Here is a 22,812-nt window from a genome sequence, read left to right on the forward strand (position 1 = left end):
AATCCACACAGCTCCAATGTGTCCTCCGTCTTTTACTGTGATTACTGTCATCACAGAAACACATCTGGAACTTTCTGGTTAAGTTAAACTTTGAATTTTTACACTTACATGACTGTTTTTTGTTTTGTTTTATATAACAAACACTTTATAAAGTTTAGAGCCTGGAGTTTAAAGCTGGTCTAACTCCAGCTTACTGACACAGTCAGAACATGGCAGGTATGATGATTAAGCTTTAAATCTGGTCCTTTTAAGAGCCTTACAGTTAATTAACTCTCCACCTGCACATGAAACAGAGTAATCTGTGTCTCACAATTAACCTTCTGAACTCTAAGCCGTATCTGGATGTTGTCTCACTCCTGTCACAGTTCTCTTCCCTGTGGACTGTTTTCTCAGTGCAGTATAAAATCCTGCACCTCCATGGAAACATCACGATCATGGCTAGAACTTCAGAGCAGTATAACACAGTTGTGGTGACACATTCTTTGATTATTAATTTTGCATGAATTGAAATAAATAACACGTCTAATACTAAATATACTAAATAATCACTACTACAATGAATGAATGGTTGCAGGTTGTGTCTTTCATAAGTGTCTGTGTGTGTATCTCAAACTTTGGCATTCACATGGTTAAAAAAAACTTGGCAAGCAGTTTGTGTTTAGCTTCCTAAATTGCAGCACAAACTGATGTGACATTAAAAATCCCTGCATTTGTCGCTGCTCAGCCTACACAGAGAGTAAGCAGCAATTACTGGTGCTGCGAGGATTGTGGGTGTTTAAGATGTTTTTGATCCTTGTCATTTCCATGAGGAAGGGGAGCAGGGGCGCCCGAGGCGACGCAAACAAGAGCTGGGTGCCTGTTACAGAAGGCTGGCCCACACAGAACATTCAGAGGAGTGCAATTTAGATCACATATAATGGTGTTTTGGCATTCGTCACTTAGTAAGCCAGGATACATTTTTACATCTAATAACTTTGATCGTCCACTTTTCTTCGTTATAGACGCTCATGACAGGTCAGAATGTGATTAAGCAAAAAGCTTCAGATCCTGCTTTAGATTCCGCTCCGTCGCTGTATCATCTTCTATCTTCTGGTCGGATCTGGTCGAATGTGAGTTACTGCCTCAGGGAGAGTAATGGGGACCGAACACCTTCATCAACACTAGAAGACGTTTTTTATTCAGGTGTCACACTCTGATCAGTGGTATGTTTATGTGTGTGATGTGCTTCACTTCTTATTGATTCTGCAGCAGTCCCTTGGCCATACCGTCCTTTCTCCTGACTTTAAGACCCTTTGTGTGTGTGTGTGTGTGTGTGTGTGTGTGTGTGTGTGTGTGCTGGCTCTCATCCATGACAATAAGAAAGAACCACAATCTTACACACACACACACACGCACAGCACTGTCAGACCTGGTGATTGACAGGCCCGGGCAGACTTCAGACACTCAGTGCCTGCTTTCTGTCTCTCTCTGTCCTCACAGTCACAGACTGCATGTTGAACACAGAATAACCTCTTCTTCCCCTTCTTTTTCTTTTTTTTTTCCACACAGGTGGATGCAGGCTGGATCGGATTCTGGTCTACAGTTGGAGGATGTGTGTTCGGAGTGGCAATGGCCAGGTGAGCACCTCGTCTTCCTCACATTGTGTGACCACAGAGTTTAGTTTTTCCACACCAACTCCATGATCCAGCCTTCTCATCCATGTTATTATGTGACAGTTGAATATGGTTAGAAATAACTGCGGTAAATTCAGCGCTACCCCATGTTTGTTCCAGACCTCTGAACTGGCCCCCTCGTGTCTCAGATTTTAAATGGCAATTGAGTGTGTTTATCAAGCTAATACCAGCCAGCTTACTGAAAACTTGATGGACCCGCTGAGGCATCAAATTAGAAAATAAGCATTTACTGTAACCCCTCATTTACATTTGCAGCTAAATCTGACAAATTCCACAGTCTGTACAGTATGATTCACTGTAGAGTGAAACAATATGAAGGAATGTAAATAACCTCCCCTTCTACATTATATGTTTCAGCCATTTTTATTTGTAAGTTTTGATTTAGATTAGATATTTACTGTATGTTTAAATATGAAGACGTAGTTGAGGTCATTTCTTTCTGCTTACCAAGTGCTAGGCCTGCAACATCTGGAACTGCACTTTGTTTACTTCTGCTGCCTGTAATCTGTCAGTTTATTCATTAATGTCATCTTTTTTTAATCAGTATTTTGTCTGTTTATCTAGATGGACTGGTTTTTTTTTTAGTTATACGCTTTGTGTTTTTATGCCAGCTGCTTTTCTGAGAGTGCAAAAAAAAATCAGGAAGCACTGCAACATAAACATGTTGAAGGTCAAAATCATCATTGTAAATACAATAGTTAAGTTCTTAAAATTTGACACAAACCTTTACTTAAGGATGGAGAGTTGAGGTTTAGAGGTCAAAGAACATTTTGATCATGTTTTACTCCCTTAGTTTTTCCTTAATGAAACATCTCACAGTCAAAATTGCAGAGATTTCTGCTGCGCCTGTATGGCTATTTAAAGGAAACAAAAAACAAACAAAGTTGGGATCTAGTGCACCAGATGGAGAAGAAGGTCAAACACTGATGAACTGATGAAAATATGTGTGTAACATAATACAAAGGTTAGTGGTGAACACAGTGTCTTTTAATTCACAGGGCAGCACTGATGTAATCAGCTCATGTTCTGTCTGATAACCTTTATTGTGCTCTTTGCTGCATACCTTTTGGGTTTATGCTCTGGACACTGTTCTGTTTATAACATTATTGAATAAGTCTCATGGAGACCTTTTACTTGTGGTAAAACTTCCCTCTCCTCGCCTCATCTCATCTACATTATTGTACGATGTGACTGCAGTGACACTGCTGTAGAGCTCAGGGAATTGATGCTAATGCAACCACCACTCCACCTCCATTGATGGATAGGGAGCCACGCAGTGAAGACAAAGTGTGGAGTCTGCAAAAGCACAGGATTCATTCCTGCTCGGACGGATATATGTTTGTCGCAGGCCAGGGCCCAATCAGCACTTCCAGGCAGGCCTGGTGTTTTCTTTAAGTCGTAATCAGGGAAATGAGCCCATAACTCCCACTGTTAATCAATGAGGCTGTTTGCAGAAGCAGATGAAAGTATATGCAAACAGAGCAGTTGAATTATTGGTGTTGATTACGCAGGCTTGGAGTCCGGGGAGTGAGTGATGGGTCTTTCTTTTGGTGCAACAGTTGATAGTTAAAAGAAAATCAGCTTTCTGATGAACATGGCAGCCGGAGGCAGGGTGATGGTGTTTGTGGTAGAAATGGCCACTAAGTGAAGAAGAGAAGTGACACATCTTCTCAGGAATTTTGAACTATATTTGGGTATTTATTGTTTTTTTCTTTTTATTTTGACACTAACCCAGCAGTTCTGGGTGAAAGCTTAGCCTTGGGCTAACACCACCTCCCACCCAGCCTCCCTTTGTGTGCAGACTTGGCGGTCCTTTGTCAACTGTGGGCAGCTGTACATGGCAATCAGTTTTACCTCATAAATCAGCAATTTTAATAAAAGTCCCATGCTCCTTGACTCTTTTAAGCAAACTTACATCATAGTGTTTTTAGTTTTTCACTTCAGAGGTTTTGACTTGTGAAAATGTGTCCTTCCAGTGGACAGTGAAAAACTTAAGCTCCATCCAGCGATATAGTGTTAGCATTTAATCATGTACATCTTATGTCTACTATCTGTGTAACAGTGCCACATATGTGGAGGTTACCTGTAGCGATGTGACTGCTCCTCCTGGGTCTTGCATAACAGGAAGCTGGTATCCTCATTATGTTTTTCCAGTCTCTCCACGCTATGCTAATCCTGTGGGAGTCAAGGCACCAATACAAGCTGGGATACTTTGATTAGAGAAATGTTTTACAACAGCTGAAACAGAAGAAATAAAGTGAAACTTTCATTTCTTTAATGAACTTCTTTCTCTCTTTAATTCCCTTAAAACTGCCTCTCTGCTTTTTCTTTATCAGCGTGCTGCAAACATGGCGTCATTAGAAACATTCCCAGGAAAGCTGCGGGTAGTGAACTGAGCACAGAGCCATTTTTTTTTGGTCCCTGGTCTCACCCACCAGCAGCCCTTAAGATGTTGACATCGAGATGTAACTTATTACATGCCAGTGACGGCCTCTCCCTCCCTTCAGCCAGTGCAGTACTGTGCCAGTGCTTCGCCACAGGGAGCAGGAAATGCTCTTCTTTAAATACTTTTTGGGCTGCAGGTGTTGCAGCTTTACATTTTAACTGGCTTATACTTATGCACAGCAACATTTCTTGGGGAAAATTATTACAAAAAAAAAGAACAGAAACAGTGACTGTGTTAGAAATTTCATCATCTGTGTCTTGCCAGTGGATTTCTGAATGGCAGGGGATGCAGCGGGTTCAATTAGCAGCACGTGGATGCTCTGAGGTGTGGCACTCATCATGAAAACATTTGACAAACAATCTGGCATCTGTTTAATTGTGTGGCCCAGACAGAAGCTGATTGGATGTCAGTGGCACACTGACTGCACAGCTTTTTTTTTCCACAAATTGAAGAGGATGGAAAGAATAACTAACAAGCTTCTGTTGTTATCTTCTCATTACAAGAGAGGGGGAAAGTAACGGGGAGGTGTCAGGAAACAGAAGCGAGTTATTCTCCTTCACATCACGCAGGTCTGAGCTACACAGTAGTCCAGGTTAATGAGACGAGATGGAGAGACCGCCTTATTTGTTTCGCCTGCAAACAGCAACAATCTGCGATTGTGTGTTGGACGCCATATTACACCGTCTGTTTGGGTATTTGCTGCATGTCTCTCACTAAAAAATGGCCCAAATGATATAATATCATGCTAATGATGAATGTCATCATTCCCTGCAGGCACTGGAGAACAGAAAATGGAATCTGATCTTACTGCATGACTTAAATGATGGTATCTTTATGGGCAATAAATTCAGTTAGAGGAGTTTAAAAGATAGGCTTTTAATTCTGATATTACCTCATGAGATGACATGACCCTCTTTACTCAGTGAGGGCTGTAAGAGAGCCCTGAAATACATCACCAGAGACCCCATGCAATCCTTCATGGCTGTTTTTCTTTGCTTACTCACTTTATGGCAAGCTTTTCTGTTTTAACTTAATAATGTGAAGTGGATTTTTAAAAACCAGATATATTGTAGATATTATGCAGCCATTTGTTTAAGCATTTGTTTAATCCATCAAATCAAGTAATATAGATTAATACATCATCTTGTACAGCCAGTGGATCCTTCACTCAAATGCTGAAGTAGCTGACTAGGGGGATGGACCAGTCTGGCGGTGAAAAAACACCACACATTACTAGGAATTTGCCTTAGTGATTGGTGCATACATAAAACATATAATAATTAACATGAATAAGATGAAAATAAGGTAAATAAGATAAAATAAGGTCAAGTAAACAAGGTAAATACTGTAATCTAAGAGTGAAGCTATAAATTGACATGATGTTACAGACATACAATGAACAGAACAGGACATGAATGGTGGTTGTAATTGCAAACATAGATCCTGATATGAAAGAGTGCAACAGTGTAACAGGTACCACATGAATCGGTGAGGTGGTACTGGTGTGCAGGTAGTGCAAGATGGAAGTAACAGTGCAGATAGTCATCATTGTGCAGTGACTATGCTAAAGTGTCCTTGTGAAGTGAAGTATTAATTACAGTTCAACAGTCGAACAGCAGAGGGGAGAAGCTGTTCTTGTGGCGTGAGGTTCTGGTCTGAATGGACCATAACCTCCTGCCTGAAGGGAGTGGCTCAAAGAGTCCATGTCCAGGGTGAGAAGGGTCAGCTGTGATCCGACCTGCAAGCCTCAGAGTCCTGGAGATGTACCAATTTTAATTACAAGCTTTTGTTTTTGAAAAGTTAACCCTATTGAGTGTCCTGCAGCTCGGTAGTTTTGCCCTTTATCAAGTGGACCAGAGGTGGAGTACAGGAGTAAATTAGCTACTTATGGCATTTCTGCCTGGAGGAGCTGTTTGGAAATAACACAGCAGAGTGGCCTGTGATCCTCTCTGCAAAAAAAAAAGAGGGCTTGGCTGGGTGCAGCAGGCTCAGGCTCTGGTCTCTCTTTGGCACCAGGATTAGGTGAAGGGTTGTGGATGTGGGCCAGTCAGTCAGTGGCAGATGGGTGATGCAGATTTCAGGGGTGAGGCTGGTGGGCAAAGGAACAATGTGATGTCATCCCATTCCTGGGAACAGAAATAATGAAGGCTTTAGCTGTATAAACGTGAATGATGGTGTGACGTGCCCCTAAAGACAAAAAGGTGGGAGTTCAGGAGAGTCGGGGCCGTGAATGACAGCCCGTGAAATCCCAGAGAAACATAACATCCTCTGAAAATGCACTCTGCCGAGCGGAGATGTTCTCATTATCTATCCAAAGGATGTTTTCTTCCATCCCCTGGCCCTCAGCGCACTGTCAGAACTTCACGACCTAGCTGAACTAATCAAACATTTGCAGCTCGTCTTCTGTATTCTTGCATTAAGTTCATTGTCGAGTCCACCCCTCTTTTCTCGAGCATCTTGTCTGTGAGCAACACAACAAAAGTAATTAGTGTCTGTCTTTTTCTTCAGGCTTCTGTAGCTTCATCTAATCTTTCCTAGGCATACGTATGCATACCCACAGGAGCAGAGAGGAGCTAATGAACTATTAGAGTTAGAGAAAGGGCTAGAAAGTGAAACTACAGAGCGCAAGAGAGTTCAGGAATGGCCCCATGGCTTGTCTTCCACAATATAAGACGCTGTGCATCTGGAGTCTGCCTGCTTAGCTGCTGAGACAAATTGAATCAACTGTTAGTGTCTCCTTGTGTAATGACAAGTACAACTGGCACACTCAGAAACAAGTGGGAGGAAGTGATCTAGCTTTTCCCGTGAAACAATGCATGTCTCCACTAATGGATTATGACACAAGTCACAGCAGAAACAGACATTGAGAAATTGCATCTCTGCTCATTGTGTCGTATGAATGATGTCTGTGGTTTGTGAAGCAGAGCTGTTTTTACTCACTTCAGTTATCTTGTCTGTTTTTATGTATTCTACGCTTCTCTTTTTTCCCCCTTTAGATTTGCAGACTCCATCCGCGGGATGCTGAAGCTGATCCTGGTGCTGATGCTGGCAGGAGCCTCGCTGTCCTCCACCTGGTTCACACTCACCTGCCTGAGCAGAGTCACACACCTCCCCTCCACTGCAGGTGGGTACACAGTAACAGTCAAGGTGACTCCACACACATGCTATACTTTATGATAGTCTCCACTTGGCCATGTATAAAAACCAATTCTAATAGAAGTTTAAAAAAGCTTAAAGTTGTGTGGCCTTGGAGTTGGGTTTGCCGTGTGTTGACTACTGAATCAGACCCATCAACATCTTCTGAGGACACACATGCAGTTATAAGTGTGTTTGTGGGGCTTTACAGTGTTCTGTAGGGACACAAAAACTGTTCTGAACTGTTGAAACACTTCTTTTTTCATGCAAAAACAGCAAAGATCTGCAGCTTGTTTTGTTTCCTTTCAAGCAATTTGTAGGACTGATTGCATTGGGTTCATTAAGTTAAGTCAATTACACCTGTTTATCCGAAAAGTGACTTTTCACAAGTAGTTTGGAGTAGTTGCAAAATATATTTCAGACAACTGGAACAAGGAACAAAAAGGATTAAAACAGGATAGATCAGTGCCCTCAGACACATTTTTTTTCTTCAGGAACTAAAGCTGTTATATTGATCTCTGCCCTCTTCACAGCCACCAGACTCTATTGACAAAAACAGAAGCTTTACATCACAGAACGCAGTTGTTGCTACTTTACAGCTGTCTTTATTGGTTAGTTTGTTTGTGTCTCAGTGTATCATCGATGTGTTCCGATCCTTTTTTTTTTTTACCTTGTGAAATAACATAACGGCAGAACAGCGCCTCCTGTGTTCTGAGGTAAAATTACAGTTTTTGTTAAAAGAGTCTGCTGGGTTTGAACGATTTAACTGCGTCAGTTCCCAGAGAAAAAAAAAGGATGTTTGACAGCAAATGGTTATATTCTCAATGTAGCATACACTTTAAATTATATTGCCAATCACCATCTATTGTACTGACATTAAACTTCACTTCAAAAAGTGTCATCTTCGTCTCTTAAACCATACGCCTTTTCTTCAGTGTCAGAAGATGAAAAAAGTATATATATGCATATTTGGTACATATTCAGCTGTGTCAGTCCATTAGTAGATATCAGTGATAAACCCATTAAGGACATTAGTGCACTGCCTTGTCCTAAGCCGAATCGATGAGCATTCCAGCATATCATTCAAAGCCACAGATTCCAGCCATCATCATCCATCATCATCATTCTCCAAGCCCTGGAACTGCTCACGTCCTCTTATCCCAGACACTGGCAGACACTGGCAGTCTGCAGCAGCCGGGCTCCAACCTTGTTCATCCACCTGGCATCTCATGCGCACAAGGGTGGTGTGATTCTGCAACAAATAATCTGCCAAAACCCCTTATTATCCCAGTGTGGGATGCTCAGCATCACACACACGCACACACACAGCAGATGAGTGTAATCTGCAGTTTCTGGGAACACATGACCAGTCTTTTGGGGGAAAAAAATCAAGTTGCATAAAACTTTTTGTGTTCTAGACGTTCTCCAGTTAACTCCACATGATTGAAAGCAGCAACATGCAGTCATTTCTAGAAAGAACACCATCTTCTCTTCATACATGCTCACTTTTCTGTGACACGTGTCCCTTCTTCAGGGGATCTCCTACCTTTTGGGATGTGCCAGCTCATAGCATAATTTGATAACATTCAGCAATTTGATGTAAGTGCTTTATTAGGATTGAATAAAGACTAGCAGGGGAGACGGCTGCCTTTGATGGCTGCCGAGCGGCGCCTGAGTTCCCAGTCGCATGCATGCAGGCAGGCAGGCAGGCGGGCATGCAAGGGGCCCTTGGAGGCACTGTGATTAAAGGGACGTGCTGGATAATGGGGAGCTCATTTGAGCCAATCTGCTGTGATAAGGGAGATGGAGGGTTCTGTGATGCTCCAGAGGTGATGGCTTTATCTCTCTGTACATCCACTCTCATCGTAGTTAAGCTTCAGGTCCAGCCAGAGGACTACAGTTGAGATCGGACCATCACACTGTTGACAAGCAGCATTATAGTCTGGTGTTACACAAACCTTTTCAAGCTTCATTGTGGGAAATAGTCTGTGTGCGTTAGCACGTTGTCACTTCAAATTAAAAATTAACTTTCCAAAATTACTTTTTCCTTTTTATTGTAGAGCTCAGGAGTACACACACACACAAATTAGGCCAGCCGCAGCCAGCGTAGGTGCCAACATTCTGATCATCATGTGCAGGCAGCAAATGAGACAAGCTGTTTACTGTGTGGACACCTGTGCATTTTGGCAAAAATATAAAAATATGAAATTTGATTTTTAATATATTGTAGAATCCATGAAATGAGTTGCATCTTAATAGAGTGTGTGCGAGTAGACTGAAAACATCAATATCTTGCAAATTTAAATTTAAATTGAACTGCTGTATTCATGCTATTGAAAGTTTTTTTTTGTGCCAGACTGGAGTGGAAGTTTTGAAGTTTTGCCAAATGTAGAAAGATATGCATAAAAGAAAACAGAAAAAAAGGACTAAAACGTCAGATCATGTGACATTCTGACCATGTAAACGTGATGGTGGGCTTGGGAAAACAACTGATTTGTGGTTTGGGTTGCAAAGCGGCCATTTTCCAGCAGCACACCTTCAGTATTTTGGTTGTGTTTCTGGTAAATTGCCACCTGAAGGGAGGGCATTCTAGATGAAATGTTGTTTCAGGATGAGGGTTCCTCGTAAATCTCAGCACAGCAGAGAATAAATGGCAGAGCAGGAAGCTGTGGAAGGTGGAATAAATCACTGCTGCTGTTCCATAAACTTGACCACTTTTTTTTTTTTTTTAAAGAATTTCTTGTGTGGGGTTTGACGCCCTTTTTACTCACTCTGTGGCACTGTTTGTTTTTGCTCTATCACAGCCATCCTCTACACTTCCTGCATCCTGGTTGGCATTTTTATCAACAGCAGCGTGCCGATATTCTTCGAGCTCTTTATTGAGACGGTGTACCCGGTCCCTGAAGGCATCACCTGCGGGGTCGTCACTTTCTTGGGGAACCTGGTCACCGGCCTACTCCTCTTCTTCCTCACCTTCTACTGCACAGGTAAGTGCGGTGGTGTGAGTGTATAAATGAGGAAAGAGGATGCAAATTCCTTCACTCATGCTCTGCACCAATTTTCTGCCTGTTTAGTATCATGCGGTTTAGGATTACACCACTTAAATTTCTCATTATTGCCTGTAAAAGGTCTGAATGAGCTGAAGTTTCCACTCCATTCAAAAGCTTTCTGGACCCCCTGCAGGGTTTTTTCTCACCTCCCCCCCAGAGCTGCAGACTTCATTGTTTTCAAAAATCCATTTCAGGCGCTGCAGATGATGCAGATAAATGGACAGTGAGAAAATTAGCTTCCAGTGCAATTGACACATTGTACACAAAGAAGGAAAAACGAGTGATAATTTAGTATCTTGACTCAGAATTTGATGTAATAATTTAGGCCCACAGGACAGCGTCTCTGCTGCTGTCACAGGAGGAATCAGAAGTTAACTCAGCTCAGTAGTCCAGAAAGAGTACTTTGCACTCTCTTTCAGCTTTCCCTGTATGTTTAACTAATTTTTCTTCTGCTGCACTTATGGAGACAAAAACTCTCCTTCCATCCTGAGAATAAGTGATATATTTTCAGACCCTCATACATATTTATGAGCCTTATATTCATCCTCCTCTGTAAAAATCCCCTCAAATGCTACAAGGCTGTGCAGACAAATGCCGCCCGACGGCTGCATCCTGATGCTGCCTTCTGGGTCATTTTTGTTACCACAGGTGGATTTAAATGTTTGGCCTGAAACCTCAGGGGGACCAGATTCCTCCTGGGACCACTAACGAGAACAACTGCAGCATTATTATCATCTTCATTATTTAAGCAGCGAAACTTCTCCAAGAAAACTCCAGTCCAGTTGCCTTGCTTCAACCTTTTGTATGGGGACTGACTCACTTTTGGGAAGAACCTCAAGTGGCCACTGGAGGAACTGCAGTGTTTGATCAAACCTGACGGAAACATAAAGACTACATTGTTTAATGTTTAATTTTCTGGTACCTCTCGGTTGTACACCTCCTGATTTCTGAACTAACAATGTATCTTCCTGGACACTTTATTTAGAACATACCTGCTGCTGGTACAACTCTCTTACCCAAATAGATTGTAGATAAACTCTGAGCTGTGGTTGGTTTTCCTGCCAAGGTGGCTTGTAAAGGTACCAGCCGCTGTGAGAACAGACATTTGGTACTTAGTTTGTCTTGATTCACTGCAAGAGGGATAATTCAAAAAAGTCGGATCCTCGCTAATAATCAAGTGTAAATAGTGGTTGGCTTTTGAAGTAGCGCATGAGACAAATCTTTTCTGTTTTACACAAAAAGTGCACTTTAAATGCGCTCCTGTAAATGTAAAGGCACAGTAAGCGGGATAATCTCCTGTTTTGGCTCAATATGTTTAACAGGTGGAGTTTTGCAATTAAAGCTCAAGGGATGCTGCTCGGTGGATTTGTTTCATTTTGTTTTAGTTTCACGTTAGAAAGAGGAGCAGTTAGGGGGGAAACTCAAGCAGGAGTAAAGCTGTTTGAAAGCTGTGATCCAAATGACATGCAGTGTGCTTTCTTTGAACTGGTTCCGTGTGTGTTTGTGTGTGTTGGTGTGGTGATAAATCATAGATTAGACAGCAATATACCAGGTGTGGATAGACGGGGCTTTGAGTAGAGGGAGCAGCTGCAGGCCAACACACACACACACACACGCAGAGTAGGACTTATAAAGAATACATGATGTATCTACTGCTCATCAGCTTTCTCCGCGCTGCTAAGTGATGGACTGCTCGGTGCGGTTGAAGGTGTGTGTGCGACATGCATCTGAATGCGTTACATGTTTTGCATAAACTTTGCTGCTCCTCTGTGTGTGTACAGTTAGAGTGTAGATGCTGTATGTGTATGTGTGTGTGTGAGAGAGAGAGAGCCAAAGGGTGCAAGGTGTGCTGAGATGGATCCTGACAACTTTCCTGCGACAGCCGGAGAGAAGATCAAGCTGAGATGATGGAGGCTTTTGCTGCTGTTTTCCCTCACTTCCCACCCTGAAGTTGTTTAATAGAGAGTGATGCATCGACACTTTCTTGTCAGAGAGTTCTCTTTCTGCTGCAGGCATTGTAATGTGGGCTCGCAGATAGCTAACCTCAGCGGTAGTTTTCCACCTACTATCTGTCAGAACAAAGCATCTGTAGCAACCAGGTTGTTGAGGAGTGTTTTAGCTGTCACATCAGCCAGTAAGCAGCCATTCTTATAGATGAGAACTGTTAGAACATGGTGGAATATCAGTGCAGTGGTTAGAACTGATGCCTCACACCAAGAGGTTCCTAGTTCAAGCGGAGCCTGCATGGGTACTGTGGCTTCACCCACATGCCAAAGACCTGCATGGGAGGTCCATAGGTGTGACTGGTCGTATGTATCTTACCCCAGATTTACACTGAGGTGCATTTTGATTGTGTTTCCAGAGCAACTAGACGCGTTTGCGAAGCGTAGTGTTTCCGTGCGTATGTTACAAGCTTGTGCGAGGTTCACAAAGTCACGTAATAATCTGCCAGTTTACCTGATGGTTAATGGATCAGGCTGGGTTACAGAGCAGTTACTGAAACCTCAGTTTACTCCATCAACACACGTACACACAGAGGGCAGCTTCTCACCTTCCACTCTGAGAACAGCTTTATCCTTTCTGATGTGGTTCTATTAAAAAGCATGTTATATCATATAAAATGCTGCTTCTCTACCTCCAAAATGAACCTCTCCTTGTACACGGCTCTTGCTGTGTTTCTCTGCTGGTTGTGATGTTAAATCAGCGAGAGTTCATTTTTAAAATCTACTGGAAACTCTCTGGTGTTCTGGTGCCTGACTTCCTGTCTGCTCGATGTGGTTGGTGGAAATTGATGCGTCTTGGGTGCAACACAGCGTCAAAATAGAACCGGCGCATATCTCTTGCGGCGCAGTGCGTAGTTGCATTTCTGTGACACTGCTACACGTCTTGTGTAAATACTCTCATTAACCAAAATGGAAGTGTTTCAGAGCGGTGGTCGCACAGCTTCTGTAATGCTTCTGGTGTAAACCCGACTTTAGCCCTGCATAAAACCTTTTAAGGATTAACCCTATCCTGTCTGTTGACATCAGGCATAGGCTGCAGCCTCCTGCGACCCTGTGCAGGACGAAGCGGGTTAAAAAATGGATAGATTTAATCTGGCAGCAAGAAACAATGCAATTATTCAACATGTTACTATTAATTTGTTGGCCTAGCAAACACACTAACATGATAGCTTGGCCAGCCATCTTAACTCTTTTTCTTTTCTACATAACGCTTTCTGTGGGTTTGAGTTGGATTTGAACATGAAGGAGCTCTACTGCACAGAGAAATGAGATGTCCAAGGCTAAAAGCCTATTGATAAAATCAATTCATTATTATAGAACTCAGCAGTAACAAGATAAAGAATATCAGCAGCAATGCCTGAAATCTTCCATTCACTGTAGGCAATGATTGTTAAAAAAGTGCAAGTTTCCTAATAAGTTTGTAAATTAGCATCATTGTGTTCTCCTGAAGAGATCAATCTCTGAAGAGCTCACTCCTGTGAAGATTCATTTGATTATTATGTAAATTCCCTTTGAAAGTATTCTAGTGTGCCATCTCATTACTCTAATTTCTTCTCTGCCGTCCTGTAACGGATGCAACAAATATTATGCAGCCTTCTAAACTGACAAATTCTGCATTAAAAACCTCTTTCACCTCTTGATATTGAAAATTTGCAACTTTAAAGATTTCAATCTATTGGCAGTTTACAGTTCATTGTGGGGGTTTTTCCTTTCGGCTGCCCATCCTCTGAATCACAGCTCCCTGTGGCCAGGCCCTTATGAATTTACCTCCTTGTCCATTTTAATATCTGAGAGAGGCCGGCCTTGGATCAGTGAGCTCTGACTGGCCCCTTGACTCTGGCATGTTTTTTTTTTTTAAGTCTCTGAACCATGTGACTCAAACATCAATGGAGCCTCCAGGTCCACATATGTGCACTTGCCACTCTTTTTCGATTTCATCTGTTGTGCGTTTGTGTTGTTTAGCGCAGAGCGTGGCCTAGAATACAAAGCAGCTCCGAGGTATTGTAGAGGAAGATGAGTAGAAGGCTGGAGGTGAGTTTTCATTCAGCTTCAGCTCTTGCATGGAAAACTGGAATACAAATAGTTGCTGCAACACTTTTTAGTCCCAAGATTTTTTTTTTTTGCCTTCCTGCTAAACTTTGCATCCTTCCTCTAGAGTGAACGTCTTTGCACAGTAACTTTTTCAACTAAAGTCTGTCTTTGAAGAGCTCAATCATCCCTAAGAGAATAACAACCTTTCTTCATTTGAAGGTTTTAAATCATGAGAGAGAAGCAGTCACTTTGTTTACACACTCACACACACACACACACTTCCTATTTCAGTCAAACCTGTTGCTCTACAGTAAATATTTCACCACATGCACCAAAATGAGAACGTCACTGTGTGATGGATGATCCTGCTGGTCTGTGTATCTTCAGGAGTGACCCCGGTCTTCTCAAACAAAAGCTGCAACCATAAAGGAGAAGAGAGCATCATTAATTATAATGCTGCATTGACCTCAATTAAGACTGATTAAGGCCATAGGATGCCTGTCGGCGCATGTCTTCTCTGTCTTCATCTGTGGCACCATTCTGCTGATGGTGGCAGCTGCAGTAATAGGCTGTTAATGTGATGAACTGTCCAGTCTTCATGCTGACGTCCTCTGAATGTGGTCATACAGGCGCAGGATAGCTGGTTCAGTTCAGGGCGTCCATCATCAGTCAGATGGTCATCTCACATGCAATCATTGTAATCATTAGAATTGTCTTGAAATTATTTTGTAAGCATAAAGAGCATCATTTGGTTGTTTCTCTATGTTAGCTTTGCGATAGACTGGTGATCTGTCCATGGTGTGCTCTGCCATTGATCACTGTGATCGGCTAGTACAGACAGTTAAGAAAATCAATGCTCTGGTTGGGAATCTGAGTTTTATGTGTTCAGGACCTCTGTGGGTGGATCTCACAGGAGCTCACATGACTAAGAGCCCTATAGTTGGTTAATGGTCAGTTAACGACCAGAAACTGTGTCTGGGCCATGTGCAGGACTAGTTGACGGCCCATCGTTAGAGTTTGAGTGGGAGTGAAGCCTGCTGGGAAGGGATGAATAGTAGCAGAACTGAAGAAGCCACTTCAAAAAACAATCCTTGAGTCCAGTTGCCTCGATTTAAACTCTTGGCTATAAATGACTATGACCTGGATGAATGAGAGCATCCACAGATACATATTATCATAGTCTGCCTAAACTCCCAGTTAATCAAAGTCAAAGTCAGCTTTATTGTCAAATGTGCTATATGTGCTGGACATACAGAGAATCGAAATTGCGTTACTCTTCACTCCGCAACATATACATATAACTAAAACTTAAGATAAATATAAAGTGTAAAAGGGTCAGGGTTCTTTTGTAGAGGGAAGGGGGAGAAAGTGGGGCCCAGCTGGGAGAGAGTTCAGCTTCCTGACAGCCTGGTGGATGAAGCTGTCCCTCAGTCTGCTGGTCCTGGCCCAGAGGCTGCGCAGTCTCTTTCCTGATGGCAGCAGACTGAAGAAGCGGTGTGAAGGGTGGGTGGGGTCTCCTGTGATGCGGAGGGCCTTTCGGGTGAATACAGGCAAAGAAATGGTGCTTGGTGCCAACAGTGCCGGACACACCTCAATGATGGTGGATAGCTGACCATCAGCTAGGTGTGTTCCGGTGCTAAAATAATTACACTTTTTTTATTTGTCTCAAGCGCTGAGCCTTTATTTTGAAATCATGTGTCTGGGGCTTGCATTGCACTCGTCCTTAAAGAGCGATCATTAAAATGTTCTCATTTTCTCCCTCCACTGCTCGCTTGTTATTCTGCTTCTTTCAGCCAAAGTAAGTCTAAACTTTGCACCATTTATTTCTTCAAAGAGCAGAGTGGAGCAGTTTCACTCATTTTTAGTCCACCATACCAGGTTGAATTACTTTAATTGGTTAACTTTGATGTTGTAGGCCGGAACACTCTGTCTGCCTCAGACTCCAACTTTAAATGGACAAGTCTTTGTTGTGCGAGCATGTGAGTTAGATGGAGACTGCAGGTCAGATAAACACAACTCCATTAACCCTCCTCCATGCCGGGTCTCCTGCTGTCCAGCTCACGCAGACCTGATTAATGAGGCTGCTTCAGGAGTCTTGACTTGACTCCACAAACAACCTCACCCAGTCCCTCGCCTCCATCTCCTCTCTGCCTCCTCTTTTTTTTGCCCCAGTTTACACTCGGCTTTCGCCTCCACGCTTCTTATCCAACATAAAGAGGTGGCGGTCTGTGCCTTACGGTCCAAACTGCTGCAGTCCGAGCACCATCCTCTCCATCAGGTCAGCTGATTGCCAACGTTATGAAAAGCAGATCCAGCGTGAGTTGTCACATATTGTCCTGACTTGTTCCCCCCTTTGGCTCCACTGCGTGTTACGACCTGATTTCTCTATATTTAGCCTGGCTCGTTATCAGGACCTGAGCAGCTGCCTGCTGTCCAGCCTGAGACGCTAGCGTTCGCCGGGCACAAGCAGCCTCATACTAACATCTCTGTCAGGACCAACACCTCGCCGTGGGACGAGCAGCTTCCCAATGAGGGCTGCCTAATGCATTTGAAAGAAGGAGTTTATTGATTTGTGGTTTTGTCCGGACTTAGCACAGACTTAGTTCAGGGTGTGACTACGTGTTCGGGGACGAGCGTGCATGGGACAGAATTGGAGCGCGTGCGTTGAGTTGGTGTTGATGAGTTAACTCGGAGCAGCGTGAGCTTCTCATCTGCCCTCCAGAATCAGCGTTATTGCAGACAGCCAGAGCACCTCTCCTGTGGTTAATGGAGCTTGAACAGAGCTGAGAAAATAGAACACCTCATTCTGCACCATGTTTAGGTTCAAGTGTAGGTCAATGATAATAGGGCCACTGCCAATATCATTGAATTATTCACAATCATTATGAAAGACAGCGCAGGAGGCCAGCCTTATTTTCCATATGGAGTATCGAGTATTTCTATTATCTGGCCGTTAGTCCTGGTGACATAAATCACTCAGTGTCACTAATACTATGAACTCGTTATACATGGTGGTGTGAATTGTGACTTCGGCCATTCCGAAATATGAACTTTGAAGATTGTGACTGTGTTGGTGCATGGCATGGCGTGCATGTTTGTTGTTCACCCTTTCTTCTTCTTTTTTATTCTTCCGTACGTTTTTTGTCGCAGCGTATCTTCAGCATACATTGACTGATTTCAGCCATTCAACTATCAAAATGTTCATCTCACAGAGGACATTCCGGGTCACCATCAAGTTGTTTTCCCAAAAATTATAATTTTTCAAATATTAAGCAATTTCGGTCTATGAGAGAGCCCTTCAACGAGGGTCATCTGCCAAATGTATCTCCTCCTACAGATTTCAAGCTACAGACTCCATTTTAGTCTTAAAACGCTCATTAGATGCTGCTCTATCAAACTTGTATTCAGGATTTTCTAATTCCGAATCGTTTCTGCATGCCAGGCTCTCAAAGTTGGAGTGGTTTTTGAGGTCTCCTCTGTTACCATGGTGACAGGCTGAGGCATACAAAGCTCAGAATTGCTCTGATTCTCCAGCGATTCAGAGCAATCCTTCACATCAGCATTCAAAGCAACGCTTCAGCTGCAGCAATCAAACTTGCATTTTCTTCAGGAAAATGTCCTTTTCTAGTTTCCTTTAGAATTCATAAGTACAATTCAGAATCGTTCCATCAATAATGGCAAGAAGCAGCAAAAACAGGCCTGAACCATGATACTAGCACCACCATGCTTCACACTAGAATTGAGAGTTCTGTATCTTTACTTCTGTCTCAGAATCTGTTTTTACACCCAGTCATGTTGACCAATAATCATGTTAAGACGTTAGAACATTATCATCATCACTAAAAATCTCTTTCTTTTGTCTCTTTCTTCCAGAGTTGTCTTGGTTGAACTGGTGTCTAACCGGCTCCTGCCTCTTCAGCCTTGTCCTCATCCTCTTCTTCAGGGAGTCCTACGACCGTCTCTACCTGGACGTCTTCGTCTCTGTGTGAGGACCAAAAAAAAAAAAAAAAGCCACCTTTAGGACAATAAAAGAGAGTAAAACAGTTTTTCTTGCACAAAGATGAGGAGGAAAAGGGAGATGAAGCGTGGAAAACGCACGCTTTTTTAAGAGGTAAGGTAATATTTTAGGATGTAAATTTTATATATACATATATATATATATATATATATGTATAGATAAACGTGGTGATGGATATCTGTTGTATGGTCGCCTGAGAAGAACAACACGATGTTTACTCTTTTTATGTGATCGACTCAAGGCCATACGACTGTTTAACCCGTCGTTACCTCTTTTTATTTGTGTGTAAACGAACTTTTGTGAAGCAGCATGACAGACTGTTATTTGTTGTTTACTGATAATGTAATATTTAACTGTGGCACCCTCCTCCTGGCTGCCTGCTTCCTCCCTCTCTCTCACTCTGAAGTAACTGCCTGGAAGTAGGCTTTCAGCCCCCCCCCTCTATAGAATGAGGAAGCATAGGGTGACAACAGGAGAGCTTGTCAGCCAATCAGCAGGCCTGGCTGGCCGCTCCGGGACCTGACACTGTTAAGTGACCTGTGATAATGCCTGAGAGGCAGATAGGATGTTTTATCACCATCTCAAGATGAATATTATGCAAAAATGATCGACCCCATGATGATTGGATGCCAGCCTGTGACTGGACACACCTGAGCTGACTCACATTTTACAACTTGTTCTGCTTAACTGTATCTAATTATATCCGTTTTTTTTTTGGAGATTTGCTTTTTGATCTATTATTTTTTTTATAATAACTTGTTTTTCTCAGCAGTCTCCCAGTATTTATTGGACTTGTCTCAACACTAATGACACCCTGTTTCACAAGAAACAGGATGTTTGGTGACAATTTCACCCACAGCTGAGATGAAGGAGATGGTTTTATTACACAGACGTGAGGATTACGTTATTGCCAAGCTGCTCCTCCTCCTCCTCCAAAGCACCAGCAGGTGTCTCTGCGCCAACTGAGAATCCACCGACGAGAAAACCTTAAGGGAAAAAAGAGAGGATGTATTTTGGATTCCCGGAGTGAAGCTGTGACACTAACCAGCTCCATAATGTTTCTGTAACTTCTTCGTGTTTTTTTTTGTGTGTCATCTGGAGTTCAAGGTGCTTTTTTTGTTTTTGTATGTAATCTTTTTACCTTTGGACGTGTTGCCTTAACTGCCCGCTGCAGTGCGTTCAGCCTCCCTCTCCTCCACACTGTGACTATCTTACCTGTAGATTTTTGTAAAAGGTCATGTTCTCTAATGTTATCCGGTCACACTGCGGTGTCCTGGGTCGTGATTATAAATGCTTTTTGTTCTGTGGAAAAGAACAAACATGGCTGTCGAATATTTCCAGCACCTTAATAAAATGAACATTTTACCAATAGCACGGCTGCTGTTGTTGATCGCGTGACGGACCTTAATAAAATCGTTCCTCTGTGTGCCTTTTTGGCTGTTTTTAATCAGTCTGTGATGCTCAGTGTGTTCAAGAGGTTATTTGTGATCTTTGGCTCTTTGTGCGCTCACCTTGTGTGTATCATGACCTTTCTAGAACATTGACTTCATTCAGAGATGGATGGTTTACCCTCACAGATGCAGATCGAGAGCTTTTGCATCCAGTGTGTGTTGGATGTAACAGCTCTCCATCTGCTTCCATTACTGACATATTTAGGTTTATAATTTGCTCCATGGCGAGTGGAAAATTGTATCTGTGCCTCACCTTATTACATTTTTAATGACCACTGAAGATAGAGTACAAACCATCATTTGCTCTGTAATTATTTAGTTGCCATATTATTGCTGTTCTGTGCTACTTTTTCTTCTTAGCCGCTGAAATTGAGACATATCAATATTTTGCGAGGTCTGTGAAGGCACCTGATGCACCTAAAAACCCTAAAAACTTGTAGCAAATAAGTGAACTGGACTCCAGTATTGATTCAGCCACTTCTGCAGTTTGCAGTGGACTGTTATGTTGTATATATGTTGTACCACCATGTTTTGCTTATGGATATTAGCACTGGCCGTTGTAAACTCTCAAATGTCTTCAAGGCATTTGTACTGTTTGTAGTCCCACACATGACAGCAACCACCTAAGACACTTCTGGGCTTTAGGACTGATTTCTGTGGTTCTCTATTGATCCACATAAGCAGTAAAGCTGGTGTTGAGTAGTGTCACATCTGTAGTTCCTTGCAGAGAAATTAATCTATATTCCGTTCTAATCCCAACATAAAGTGGGATTAGAATGTGCAGTAAAGTTATTAATACATATTAAGGGCTGCATGTGACAGGGTGTTACAACACACCATACAAGGAAAACCTCAATCTGCAAACACATTTATAACCAAACCACTCTACAAACAGTAGATCATTAATATACCTAACACTTTTTTCCCCTGTAACACAGTGTTGTTATGAGAAATGTGATATTTTAGGCTTACTTAGATGACATCATCGGGGATATTTTCTCAGACTCTTATCTTAAGCTGCAGATAACGTCAGATCTGATTTCACTTATTCTATTTTACATTATAGAGTCGGAGAGTTAGGCCTAATGAGACAGAACTGTGTTGCTTTCAGCCTGTGTTTACATGCGAGCCACACTCTGCCTTTCAGCAGCACATTACATCATGCTCTGGTGGGGCCTGAACTCATTTGCTGTGTTGTTTTGGCAGCACAGTCACATTCCTGCACAGCGTCCTGAGGTAGAGGCTCTCAGAGGACACCTGCTTTCTAGGAAATCATACCTTTCCTGCTTCTGTCTCTCTTCAGATACAAATCAGGATGCACGTGCCTGACCTGCAGGTATGACCTCACCACAAGCCCCCCCCCCAATGATGGACCAGCTGGGGATGAGCTCATGCTCGGCTGTTGACGTAAATAACATCCTCCGGGGTTGAGTCTGCGTGCAACAGTCTTCAATCTGCTTCCAATTAGTCTGTGAACTTAAAAGATGCTGTGAATATATTATTCCGTTCCTAATCTGATGCTTTGAACCGCTGCCATTCAGGCTGGCAGCGTCTGTGACCCGAGCCAAGACCTTTGTCACGAATCAAGCTCACAAAATGACACAAATGTAACAGCTATGAAATGAGCTTGGCCCCCGAGTAAAATCAGATGGGATAGTTTTAGGCTGGGTGTGCCTCAAATTACTGTGCGACATTCAAAGCCAAGCCCGTGGGGATGTAGAATTAATCCACTGTTGGTTTATGGTGATCTGTTTGGTTTTAGAGGAGCTGTCGCAGAGAAATGTGCTTTGTTTTTTCAGATTATTGACAGCTTCCTCCTCTCCATTCTGTCCCCTGTGTTGTCTATGCACCTCAATATCAAAAATAATATAAAAAACTCTCAATCTCAACAACAGCATACAGCAACCTGCCAAAAAAATTGATTTTTTGGGTGATTTTTTGGGGAATTCCATCAAGTGTTCCCAAAGAAAAACTGCTCTGTTGCATTAATGGTCATCAGCCAAACACATGGAGCTGTTTACGTAAAATAAACACTTTATAATGACACTGGAATGGTTACAGCCATTATTGTGGCCTATAGTTTAGAGCTCCATTATCACCTTTCATATGGTCTTGTGTCTGTCTCTAGTGTTCACCTAAGAAGGCCGATGGGGTGATTGTGGCTCCTGAATTCAGGTGTGTACAAGAAAGGCTGGAAAATGAAGGAAGCTTGTGCCTGTCTGTCACTAAATCTGCTGCAAAGTCAGACATTTTGACATGGAGGCAGAGATTGAGTCTCTTTTGGAGCCAGCCCCCCAGGGCCCACAGGAGGGAGCTACAGTTTTTGACACTGACCCTGAAGGTACCTGCTTGCCAAACAGTGTGGATTTCAACTCATCTAAGGCCCTGTTCACACTGGAGAAAGTCAGTCCAGCTAGAGTAGGATTGAATCCAGATAGTCTTTAAGCTGGATACGTTCAGACCTATTTTCAAATCCGCGTGTGTGTGCGCTCACTCCGGCTAAATCCAGCTTGTTCGTTGTCCTCCAAACCACTAGGTGGTGCCTCGTAATATACAGAGTCCATTCAGGCTGCGGTAGGACCGCGTGTGCGCATGCGCTGCACTTTTTTTTTTGTCCTGTGTCGCTTGTTCTTTTCGTTTTTGGTTCAAAAAAGTTTGTTCCGTAGCCCTGTCTAAAATAAACTTGGGGCAAAGCTGTTATAGATCGTTGGTTGTTTACATACGGCTTTTGTACACGACCCGGACACTGTCCCTCTGAACCGGAAGTATCACGTCGCTAGCCAGATTCGCTAGCCGCATTTGCGTTCAGACCTGAGCCACATTGGAGCCAATTGGATATATCCAGATACGGCCCAAATCCTGCTCTAGCTGGATTGATTTCCCCAGTGTGAACGGGGCATGTTACACCTCTATTTGTCTGATTTCATACTTCCACTTCTTCCCCAGAGAGCACCATCACTTCTGTGGACCACTCTGTGGAGGTCTGACACACCAACAGGATTCCT

The 22,812-nt window shown here is 42.8% G+C and overlaps 1 protein-coding gene across 1 annotated transcript in view; it reads left to right on the forward strand.

The window, feature by feature from the left end:
• The window catches only part of slc49a4 (solute carrier family 49 member 4), a 41,412-nt gene extending 23,064 nt beyond the window's left edge, over window positions 1-18,348 (forward strand). The window contains exons 6-9 of the mRNA XM_028394447.1: window positions 1,549-1,616; window positions 7,116-7,243; window positions 10,059-10,241; window positions 18,212-18,348. Of these exons, the coding sequence (XP_028250248.1) occupies window positions 1,549-1,616; window positions 7,116-7,243; window positions 10,059-10,241; window positions 18,212-18,327 (495 nt within the window). The 3' untranslated portion in view covers window positions 18,328-18,348. The remainder of the gene's footprint in view (window positions 1-1,548; window positions 1,617-7,115; window positions 7,244-10,058; window positions 10,242-18,211) is intronic.
• Window positions 18,349-22,812: the final 4,464 nt, after the last annotated feature.

This window comes from Parambassis ranga, chromosome 21 (assembly GCF_900634625.1).
Source record: "Parambassis ranga chromosome 21, fParRan2.1, whole genome shotgun sequence".
Lineage (NCBI taxonomy): Eukaryota > Metazoa > Chordata > Actinopteri > Ambassidae > Parambassis > Parambassis ranga.